This window comes from Bufo gargarizans, chromosome 9, assembly GCF_014858855.1.
Source record: "Bufo gargarizans isolate SCDJY-AF-19 chromosome 9, ASM1485885v1, whole genome shotgun sequence".
Taxonomy (NCBI): Eukaryota; Metazoa; Chordata; class Amphibia; order Anura; family Bufonidae; genus Bufo; species Bufo gargarizans.
The window spans coordinates 180,576,665-180,589,380 of NC_058088.1; the positions used below are offsets into that span (position 1 = coordinate 180,576,665).

Here is a 12,716-nt window from a genome sequence, read left to right on the forward strand (position 1 = left end):
CAGATCACGGACGCGGATGACAATCTTGTGTGCATCCGTGATTTTTCACGGACCCATTGACTTGAATGGGTCTGTAAACCGTTGTCCGTGAAAAAAATAGGACAGGTCATATTTTTTTCACGGACTGGAAACATGGATCACGGATGCGGCTGCCAAACGGTGCATTTTCCGATTTTTCCACGGACCCGTTGAAAGTCAATGGGTCCGCGGAAAAAAACTGAACAACGGCCGCGGATGCACACAACGGTCGTGTGCATGAGGCCTAAGGGGACACTTTTTTTTTTTAAACGCATCATTCATGTTAAAAAAAAAAAACGAAATCTTGGCTGTTTTTTTATTTAATTTCGTCAGTACTATGACATTAATACAAAAAAACTCCTTCTGTAGAGCACAGAGAGATGAAACCTATGTAGATAGGGAACCCACAGTTTAGTTTACTGCTGCTGTGAGGGAAATATGTTATCTGCTAATAAAATAGTAGATAATTTTTTTGTAAAAAAAACAAAACAGTTTTTTGTAAAATTAAATTTAAAAAAATTGCATAATATATTTACATATAGGCTGTTAAAATGTGATAACATTTTCCCTTTTATAAGTATAGAACATCTAAAACCTTCCCTTATCTTAATACGGAATTACATATTAAAGGGGTTGTCCCACGAAAAATATTCTACATTTGTCACACCAGCACCTGGATCTGAATACTTTTGTAATTGCGTGTCATTAAAAACATAAAAAACAGCATAGCCACTGAGCTATTCAATAAAATGTAATCTGTATAGCGCCACCTGCTGTTAGTTCTTTTGCTAATTTCTCTGTCCACCTCACTGAGATGGAAGCACGTGCTCAGTTCCATCCTTCGTCTATCGCCGGCTGCAGCTGAAAGGACACGCCCCCTGAGCTGCCAGCTTGAAATACATTTAGCTTAAAACATTGGAGCAACGAATGGGGAGATCTCTGGATCCATGTCAGGTACGGGACTGGTTCCAGCTTTGTTAGAAAGAGGTTGCCGTGTGCTAGGTTATGTATGGTTTTCATTTTTTTACATTATTCATGGGATAACCCCTTTAAGTTCCCAGAAAATAATAATTCTAAATATATAAATAAAACCTAAAATATTGCCATACGTTATATATCGCAACTCTCGCTGGGCAGACCGATCGGACCCGTGTAACCAAACCTCTATTTTCCTCCTGTTGTCTACCTATCCGCCTATGATCAGAATTTTTTTTTAAACAAAAACAAGAAAAACTCAACCTCTTGCGTAAGGTTCTGTCTACCGAAATTAACCAGCGGTAAAGTAAAATTAGGAACCGCTCGTCTAATTACATGTGTACCGTTAGACTATCAAAATCATCATAATCTGACTTATTCAAGCTGATCCCTAAACCAAACTCATGTGTCCCTTCACCTCCAGAGTCTGACAAGAGATTGAAGGCTCCTGTTTCCTTGCCCATGTGCAGGGCTGGTTTTCATTAGGAAGTCTCCACACTGGATGCATACCGTGGCGTTTGTAACTGCAGAGAGGGGCCTAATTACCTCATTAAGAGGAGATCTGTTTTCCCAAGGGTCCTGACCTGGAGCTCAGTGGAGGAGTCACTTAGGCGGCTAGGATCTGATTGTGCCTCTGAAGCCCCTGTCTGTTGCACAAGGCTTGTGCCAGAGCTGCAGACCCCTCGCCTCATGATTTTTTTTGTACCCCCCCACCGGCCTCCTCAGATATGCTCATACATGTAAAGACGAATATTATAGCAATCAGTGAAGCTCATGCAGTAAGCTTTTTCGCATGATGTAATCCAATGACGCGGCCGGCCCTGTTTTCCATTACAGATACATCAAAGACATTCATGTTGTCAGTGAATTAAAGGGGGTTGTTCATTTCTTTATAAATAAAGGCCATTGAAAAAAAAAAATATATGTACAGGTCCTTCTACGTAGAGAGGGGTCCTAAAGTGGAGAGGTTAAAGGACCTGTGCCATGATAAAAATGTATTCCCTATATTCATCGGGTGAAGATCGGTGGGGGCCAACCACTGGAACACCCACCGATTCTGACAACAGGGGTCTTATACCACCACCCTGATGAGCAACTGGTCGATGATGTGCCCAGCAGTGGGGGGCGATGATCGCTGGAACACCCACTGATCCTAACAATCCGGTCCCCCCACTCTGATGGAGTAACTGGTCAAGCATGCACCCAACGGTCAGGTCTGACTACTGGAACGTCCATCAATCCAGAGAATGGGGGTCCTGTTGGAGTAACTGGTCGAGCATGCACCCAGCAGTGTGGATCTGAGCGCAGGAACACCCGCCGATCCTGATAATCCTGATCCATTTCCTCATCATAATGGAGCAACTGGTCCAGCGTGCACACTAAGGTGGGGGTCTGACCGCTGGAACACCCACTAATCCTGGCAATCCTTATCCATTCTTCCCCTGTAAAAACTGTACAGGTTCTTCTACGTAGAGAGGGGTCCTAAAGTGGAGAGGTTAAAGGGTCTGTGCCATGATAAAAAGTTATCCCCTATGTTCATCGGATGAAGATCGTTGGGGGCCAACCACTGGAACACCCACCGATTCTGACAACGGCGGTCTCATACCACCACCCTGATGAGCTACTGGTCGAGCATGCACTCAGCGGTGGGGTTTTGACCGCTGGATCACTCACTGATCCTGACAATGAGGGTCCCGTTCCCCCTCCCTGATGGAGCGACTGGTCAGGCATGCACCCTGCCGCTCCAATCATTCTTTGTGTGACCCCCATCAGTCCCCACAGCCCTCATGGCACATCCACCATCCTGTGTATACGGGGATACCTTTTAATCATGACACAACCCCTGTAAGATTTCCTCTCAGGGACAAGATGACTACACACACACTTCGGGGCAAATTTATGAAAACTGCCTAAAACTAAAACTATCTTTGTTGTCCATAGCAACCAATCACAGCGCAGCTCTCATTTTTCAAGGGCAGAATATGAAATGAAAGCTGTGCTGTGATTGGTTGCTATGGAGTGTTTTAGGCAGTTTCATAGAACTACTTCTTTTATTGAACTTTTTTGAAATTAGCGATTTATTATTTTTTTAATAAATAAATGACAATTCCGTAAGCATGCATATACAGTTGATCTGATATTGTGGTCAGGAATGACATCAATTATCTTTGTTGCCTAGAAACTGGCACATCAGAAGACGGGTGACAACCATGATGTCCCTCGCGCCTTCAGTGAATGTGTCCTTTGCCAATCTGGTGGTGGCAAGAAGTGATGATATACCCAGGAGGATGCTAAGACTCAGGACTATAAGGGTCCATTCACAAGTCCGCAAAATGGGTCCGCATCCGTTCCTGCAATTTTGCGGAACAAGTGCGGACCCTTTCATTTTCAATGGGGCCAGAATGTGCTGTCCGCATCCGCATTTGCTCTTCCTCACTTCCGTTCCGCAAAAAAATAGAACATGTCCTATTCTTGTCCGCAATTGCAGACTTACTTGTCTGCAATTGCGGACAAGAATAGGCATTTTCTATGAGAGTGCCGGCGCACATTGCCGGTGTCCGTGTTTTGCGGATCCGGAAAAAAACATACAGACCTGTGAAAGGACCCTAAGGCTGGGGCTACACAGTGGCTGCGGCCACGATGCATGTTGCATAGCCAAAGACGGCGCTGCAGCATCGCAACACAATGAAAGTGAATGGGGTCGTGCTGTGACCGCAACCCGACCATTGCAAGAAATCAAGTTGCAACCCCTATTTTCTTTCCTTACTTTCACGATGCTGCCATCTTTGGTCACACTAGGCATGCTCAACCTGCGGCCCTCCAGCTGTTGCAAAACTACAACTCCCAGCATGCCTGAATCAGCCTATTGTGGGAGTTGTAGTTTTATAACAGCTGGAGGGCCGCAGGTTGAGCATGCCTGCTGACTAGGAGGAAGGGAAGGGAGTGGTTTTCCATACTAACCCGCCAACTTGCTTGCTAAAGACAATCGCTTCACAAACTGCCCGCCCCGTCTCTTTCAAACATGGAGTCCATTTTGTCAGAGGTCTCCTATCTCATGTAATATCATGTTATGGAATTGTTATATAGGCTATTGCCCATTATTCCAGCAAAAGGTATCCTCCTATCTGATTGCAATCGCATTTCTGCCATTTTATAATATATTATTATGGAATTGTAATATGGGCTATGTAGGCATCCTCCTGTCTGATTACAATCGCATATCTGGCAATTTCCTAATATCCCGTTATGGAATTGTAACAGGCGATATTCCCAATATTCAAGCATAGGTTCGCCTCTGGCAACAACACAAGAGGACATCAGTCAGGATAACATCATGTCATCATATGCTGCACGTGGTCGTTTCCAGGCTGTGGCTCTCCAGCTGTTGTGCAACTACAAATCACAGCATGCCTTGACCGCCACGCACGACGGGAGTTGTAGTTTCGCAATAACTGGAGAGCCACAGCCTTGGTGACCACAGAGTGCTTTTTTTAGGATATACTTTTGGGACAATCTTCACATCACATATATATTTAGATCCTGCAATGCACGGGGGGGGGGGGGGTTCCTTTAAATATGACATGTTGATACTTAGGAGCCAAACTCATAAAAGAAGATTATTTATGTATCCGAGCACGCCTAATAGAAATAGCATGTATTTAACCCTTGTTTGAGCGTTCCTTTGGGTGCCATGATCCTGTTATAAGGTCATTGATTTCATTATGGTAATTTTTTACGGATTCGCCCCAACCTCCGGCAGTTGCCCCATAAGCTCTGAGAAAATCCCCCTCTTCCTATGGCCACTTGTTGATAGAAGCACTTAACCTCACGTTTTGAAGCACTAGGACACATCTTGAAGAGCTGAAAGAAAAATACTCTGACCATCTAATTTTCCTTTTTTTTTTTTTACAAGGGGGGAAAAAAGGGAAGGGGGGTCAAGGGTCAACGCTGACAGAGAAGGAGGGGGCGTGTGGAAAGATTTATCCAAGAACTAGAGAGAGAGAGAGAGAGAAAAGAAAAAAAAAAGTTCTGTTTTCTTCTAGACGTCAGCAAAAGGCGTTTTTTGGTCACTTGGCTGAAAGTGCATGTGAGTGAGAGTTGGTCCCTGCCCTAGAGGGGGAGAGAAGACAGGGAGAGCGAAGGGGAGAAGAGAGGGAAGGAAGCAAGATTAGGAGACAGCAGGAGAAGTCAGAGAGTGGGGGAAGTCAAGTCAGAGGAGGCCAGAGAGAAACAGCAGAATTGGAGAGACCAGAGTAAAGATCCAGGGGGAAGGAGAAGACAATAGTTAAGAAGTTTTTGAAGAAATTTTGGTTCAAAAAGTTTTAATTTTTTTAGGATCGGGAAAGGGGCAAAGGGAGGTGAAGGGAACAGTGTAAGTGGTATGGACAGGGACCTTGGCCTGGATAAGTCAGGACCCCACAACACAATGCGGATTTTGGAAACTCCGGAGCTTCCTCACAGCAGGAAGAACTTTAGTGTCAGCCACCTCTTGGACCTGGAGGAAGCGGCGGCCGCAGGGATGCAAGGCTCCCGAGATCTGCGGCCGCCGAACGAGGAGGAGGACAAGGACCCCATGACAGGGGGCAGCAGCGATAGCGAAGTGACGGTACAGGAAGGTAAGTCTTCACCGTACCGGCAAAATGATGGGACATCTGGGCTGCACCCATGAGATGCTTCCTAGTTGTGGGGAGGGGTCAGACGTTCTTGAGGGGGTGTGTGAATCTGATGTCCGGATAATTGTTCAAATTAAAAAATATTTTCTGCCTCGTTGCGTTGGAGATAGGGCGGAAAAGCTGTCGAAGGCAGCAGAGCTGACTTGGTCGTGTGGCATCAGATTAGGTCAAGTGGCCTGCGTGCGACAATGAGACCGAGGCCACTGACAGCGCTGACTCTGATGTACAGCACTGTAGAATAGGTATAGGTGTAGCAGTGCTGAGTTTGTCAGTGCAACAGGGAAGAGTTTGTGATTCACACAGTTTTCGCTGTGGCTTTATATAGCTAACCCTAGAGTATTGTCAAGGTTCACAAAACATATGACCGCTTCAGCTCTGCTACATCTGTATGTTCATGTTCCAATACCATATAGTCGTTGGCACATACATCCTGTAAAACCCTTCCTTGGGCAAAGACTAAATGTTGAGCTATTGAGTCAATTTTTATTGTGCCAATATATTCAGCAGCACTGCGCAGAAAATATTCCTACATTGGCTCCTGCACCCACAAGGGCCAAATTCACATCAGGACAGCTAAGGTAGCATACATTTATGGTGGGGTATCACATGACATAGCGGAGCTGTATATGTGTCCTGTATATAGTCAATGTACTGACTACGGTAGTAGAAATAATCTTTACCGCAGGTGGGGCAGCTTCTAGGGGATTTGGCCTAGAAGGCGAACAGGCCGGTCCGCTGGTTAGCCCAGGGCTTTAATCTGCTGTTAAATTGTTGTATCCTATTCCCCTACAGTAAGTTACACGTTCAGAAAATTTTTTTATAATAATCTGTCTCTTGGCAGGACATTTGCTCCACAAAAAAATTACAAAAAAAAAAGGAAGAAAAAAAAAATGCATTTTTTTTTTTAGAATTTTCACATTTGACATGGGAAAGGCCACACATTGGCTTTCAAAAACAGTGACATTCTAGAAATTCCTTCTAGTCCCCAAGGCCACCATTGGCTGGGATGACAACCTATCCAAGGCTCTACAATAGCGCTGAATCAAAAAAAATAAAAAAAAAATAAAAGCTTAGATTTTCAAAGATTTAGACAGTTATAACACATTTTAAAATTGACACTTAAAATAATGTTAATAAAATAGAATATGATAATAAAAACAAAAATTCTTACATTAATTTGTAAATAAATAAATATATCATCTACAATCAAAAGCGAAAAATTTCACATTTTCATTTTCCTGCGAATTTGGGAAAAACCTAATAGTTAAAATTCAGTCTCCATACCACCACCCCCCGATCCTTATGCTCGTAGACCCTGGGGGGCAATTTTCAATTATATAAATGGATCCTCCGCGTACATGGAAATGTTTTGTGTTTTCATAGCGTATTTCCTCATTTCCATTGCTCCCCAACCCGTGATTTTTGTATAAATAAATTAGTGACGGGCTTCAAGACGTTGAGGCCTAATGGCTTTGTGGGTGATGGATTTGCTGGGTAAGAATAGTGTAATATTTGGGGGGGGGGGGAAACAAAAACATTCAAATATTTAAAAATATATTTTTTTTTTTAATTCCGATATATTCATGTCCATTGCCCCTCCAATGAGAAGGTCATATAACAGTGTAATTTCAAATTTGAAATTTGATTTATTGGGTTACAGATGGTAATATTAAGTATTATAATAAATCTGATTGCATCTGTTATTACGAACATTTTCGAACATTTTCTGAATTTGCAATCTTTCGTTTTTTGCACAAGGCTTCCATTTACCAGCGTAATCCCTTTTTCTAAGTCTAATTTCCCCTTAAGTGTGTTGATTTTTGCTAAGTACCCCATAAACTGCATTTGTTTATACTACATGCTCCCTCCTAGTGAGAGATAACAAAGCTGCTTATGAACCTACAGATGTAGCAGAGCTGACTTTGTCAGTCAACTGTTTGAGGCTGCATTGTTTACCCAGTGAGGTAAGATAACACGTTGAAGATATCAAAATCAGGTCAGTCAATGACAAGCTGTACTGCAGCTTTATGAAAGAGACTCATTACCAGAATGAAGCACCACATAGAAAATGTGGACCCTGTGATCTGTATAAGTAATATATGTAATGGAGGAGAGCAAAAGATTGACCGAGGAAACGTTCCAACATTCAAGAAAATTTAAGAATATGTTCTTTCACTTATTTTTAGTATAGCATATTAGTATGGTCCTTAAGAATGGATAGGTTAGATAGATAGATAGATATGAGATAGATTAAATAGATAATATGTAGACACATAGATAGATATTAGATAATTGATGTTGATTGATAGAGACAAAAATAAATTAAGAAAGAAAGAAATGAGATAGCTTGATAATAGATAGATAGATAGATAGATAGATATAAGATAGATAGATAGATAGATAATAGAAAGATAGATAGATATGAGATAGATAATAGATAGATATGAGATAGATAATAGATAGATATAGACAGACATTGTAGTTAGAAAGAGATCAACAAATATATGATGTATGGAAATGAGTAACAAAAAGGATACATAGATATGAGAAACAGATATATGATAGACATGAGATGAATGAAAGAAAAAGAAAGAATGAAAACAGATACTGTAGATATAAGATTTGTAAGATGTAGCAGAGCCAAAGAGGCTAATCTTATAGGTCTGTCAGTTGGCACACTCCCTGTGATTTCTCAGCACATTATCGGTGGTTTTCCCAAGGCGTGCAGGTAAACCTACAACATAATTGATCGGAGCACTCTGTGTCTAATTCCCGGTCCTCAGAGAGAACGCGTTTTACATTATTCCATCTTTTTTTTTTTAAAGAAAGCAGTGAATGCAGTCTCCAGATCTCCTTCCACTCCTGACATCACAAATCTGCATCCAATCAATGACAGATCTTCTCCGCACGACTTCCAATCTATTTCTGTATTTTCCCATGAATTAGAAAAAAATAATCCCCCAAATCCCCTGGACTGGGTCGAGCTCGCCCTTTCTTAACTGAAGTTGCAATCGGTTTATCCAAGCACATATGTGTATACATACCGCTTCCATTACAACACGTGTGACTTGTATGTGTCCTATTACAGGACGTCCCTTTTTCCAATTACCAACCATTAATGGTTAGAAAGTGGCAACAGAAAAAAGATGAGTAGTGAGAAGTAATTAAACTATCCGTCCTCCGCAGAGCTACTGCCATGGCTTCCCACAATACAGCATCTTCATTAAAGGGCCCTAAAAAAATATATATATATTTTTAACCAAATGTTCATTGGATGAAATGCGGGTCCAAATTTGCGCCCAAAAATTCTGTCTTTTTTCGATTAATGTTATTATTATTCGTTCAATAGTTTTTTTTGCCAAATTTAAGTATCAACACCCTAATCAATGAGTAAAAAATGAATAGACATTCTCCGGGTTATAGGGTGAGATGTCTACCATGGCCAAGCCTATGCACATGGAGCTGTAAACTGGCGCAGTCGTGACTAGTTCATAGAAACTGGTGCATGGCATGAGTTGGCATGAACATTTTCAAGATGGCAGCTACAGAGGTGCAAATCGAAAAACTCTACAATTCAATTTTTTTTCGAAAATTCTGATTGAAAATTTGTGTGATTCATTTCAGGGAAATCAAGGAGAGGAGAGACAGACACAGAGAAAGACTTTTCCAGGCAATCAGAGCACTTTTGATTCGGGTAGATTTTATTTGGACCCGAATCAAACTGCTTGGTCGAATCGGGGCATAAACTAATTTTGAGCGATTCGCTCATCTCTAATAGCTGTACCCCAATGTTGCTGCACGCCCCATTAGGGCTCATGCCCATAGTCATTAAAGCTTTGTATATGTGCCGTAATATGGTACCCGTAGAAGCCTGTGGGGCCATACTGTATGCCTCCAATTTCATACGTGGGCATGCATTGGTCAACTTCTTCCAGATTAATCCATTTCTATTCATATATATTAAATGTGGAATACTGCTGGGGGCGGGGGAATATCTCCATCATATTGTGCGCCATATGGCGGCACACACAGGTAGTACACAGAGTGCCTCTGTAGTATCAATACCCACCTCATTTTAATCAGCTAAATAAACATAGAAGGGGAGCATGTTATTTGGCATAAGCAAGCAACGTTGACGCAGCCCCTAGTGGCCAAATAGTCGTGAAAAAAAAAACGCAATTTCAAAAAAGCTAATTTTGTTTTGTACTCCACACCAAAAAAATATAAGTAACTTAATGCCAAAAATTTGGGTGTGTAATCACGACCATCCTAGCAAATACCTGCCAGCTTGCATTTGATCCCATGCAGAGATCTGACATCTTGTTTGACGGCGGACCTCAGCCGAGGTAGCTGGGTAATTGCAGAGCGGCGCATAAACAGGGAAATAGTGGATATAATTGATGTCCCTGTTTATAAAACACATCACAAGCTATGTTATCATAAAAGAGATTAGGTTTCCACTATTTCCCTGTTTATATAATACGTTACAAGGAACCAGTGACCTACAGGTCTGCAGGCGGGCACATCAAAGAGGTGTCGGGAGGGGGGGGGCAAAAATGACACGTTATTTAGGCCTAATTAAGACTACTTTGTTTCCTGGCCCATGGTCCTCCTTCCATACATAGGTTTTATTCATCCTACAGGACAGCATGGAGTACAAACGGCTCCGAGCCTGCGCTTTGTAACTGTCTTTTGGACTTATATTACCTCTTTTTTTTTTTTCTTTTTCTATTTTACCCAGTATTATTCCTGGCGGCCGCTAGTGTTGTTTTTGTATCTCCACCCTGCCCAATACAGGCACATGGCTGCTGCAAAGAGGGGGGCGAGAGATGGAGAGATAAAGGGGAGCATAAAATTATCCATAAAGACTACACAATGATAACTTTTTTATTTACTCACTTATATAGAGCTGACATATTCCACAGCGCTTTACTGACATCATCATCACTGTCTTCTAATATGTAAAGGACCATTACAGTGGTAGTGCGAAAACAGTAATGAATCATTCATAAAGCCAATCATATGTACAGCGCTATGAAATGAATGGCGCTTTAATACTAAATAATAATAATAATAATAATAATAATAATAATAATAAAGCCAATATAAGGGGCCTTTGAAAATCTGCCAAAAATGTACTATAAAATCTACCAAAAAATGGCTTTACATTTATTTGTTTATTTAATTTCATTTGCTTTTATCTTAAACATTCTATCCTTTATGTTACCTTTTTTTTTTTTATATCTGTAAAATGTAAGACATCCTCCAAGATTGTCTACGAACAATCAATAACGGGAAATTCAGGATGGCAGGAAAATAAATCTAATTCACAGAAAATGAAGACTTTTGGGATTTAAAAACATTTTATAAAAAAAGAAAAAGTAAGACTATTATTTGGGATGTTTGGCAGTGGGGAGATCCACAGACTTTTTGGATTCAAAAATAAAAACAGCTAAAAAAGTAAGGCTAATATTTGGGACTTTTGGCGTTGGTCAAATCTGAAGACTTTTGGGATTTAAGAAATTTTTTATAAAAATTAAAACAACTAAAAAAGTAAGGCTAATATTTGGGATGTTTTGCTATGGTTTGGCAGACTTTTTGGATTTAAGACAATTTTATTAAAAAAATCTAACAGTTGGAAAGGTAAGGCTAATATTTGGGCCGTTTAGCACTGGCCAAACCCAAATAGTTTTTGGATTTAACAATATTTTTTAAATATCAAAAGAACGAAAAAGGTAAGGCTAATATGTAGCTGAAATAAAATAAAACCATTTTCAATGAATGTTAAAAAAAATTAAAGAAAATTCGAGATTTGCCATTTCTTAAGACATTTTCTCAAAAGAACTCTAAAAAGATGAAAGATGGAATCTGGTTGCTATGGGCAACTAAGGGTACTTTCACACTCGCGTTTGGTGCGGATCCGTCATGGATCTGCAGAGACTAATCCGTTCAGATAATACAACCGTCTGCAGTTTGTATTATCTTTAACATAGCCAAGACAGATCTGTCTTGAACACCATTGAAAGTTAATGGGGGACGGATCCGTTTTCTATTGTGCCAGATTGTGTCATAGAAAACGGATCCGTCCCCATTGACTTGCATTGTGTGTCAGGACGGATCCGTTTGGCTCAGTTTCGTCAGACGGACACCAAAACGTTACGAGCAGCCTCCAAAGCGGAATGGAGACAGAACGGAGGCAAACTGATGCATTCTGAGCGGATCCTTTTCCATTCAGAATGCATTAGGGAAAAACTGATCCGTTTTGGACCGCGTGTGAGAGTAGCCTAAGCCAGTTTTCCTTTACACCAGTTAATATCTGGCCAGTCTACTAGCCATTTAGGACAGGTCGGCTCGGAGTTTGCGCCAGTCTACTAGGGGCAATTACCAGAAGACATGGCTCCAAAATTTGCCCCTATGACTTTATGGATAATCTGCCCCGCTGTGCTTTGTCTGAGCGCGGTTTGACATCTCCTTCCGGCCAACAGGGTCTGATTTGGAGTTAGTCACCTTCTTTTTGACAGATGCCAGAGGACATAAGGCGGGGAAGGTGGAAAGGGGGGGGGTGTTGGGTGTTAATTTTAAAAGATCAAATGCTAAGGAGGAAAAGAAAACCCAGCATGGCGCATTAACCTGTCTCCTACCAGAGCCCACTCCGATACATCTGGTTCCAAGTGGGAACAATTAAATGCAGCAATTTTTTGCAAGACGCCAATAGTGGAAATTGAAATTTTCCACACTGTTCTGGCTGGCGCTACTTCCAAACACGGAAAACGACATTGTAATGACCATTTTAATAGCCATAAATAAATCGAGGGGCAGAATGCCAACACACAGTCTGCCAGGTATCATGCCTACCTCCCAGGGTGAGATGGCAAACGCTGCATCTGTGCGGTTTAAGTCTGAGCCAAGGGGCCATACTTTACCATTGTATCATCATCATCACCACCACGCATCCTGTTGTGTGTTTTTGTGAAATCTGGGATTTTTTATTTTTTCCCCCCTTAATTTCTGGGATATTACAGCAATTTCTCTTTCAGTCTAGGCTGGGAA

General features: G+C 41.4%; 1 protein-coding gene across 2 annotated transcripts in view; it reads left to right on the forward strand.

The window, feature by feature from the left end:
• The first annotated feature begins 5,080 nt into the window (after positions 1 to 5,080).
• The window catches only part of PRRX2 (paired related homeobox 2), a 36,840-nt gene continuing 29,204 nt past the window's right edge, over positions 5,081 to 12,716 (forward strand). For both annotated transcript variants that reach the window (XM_044306438.1, XM_044306439.1), the window contains exon 1: positions 5,081 to 5,609. In XM_044306438.1, coding sequence (XP_044162373.1) covers positions 5,375 to 5,609 — 235 coding nt within the window. In that variant the 5' untranslated portion in view covers positions 5,081 to 5,374. The remainder of the gene's footprint in view (positions 5,610 to 12,716) is intronic.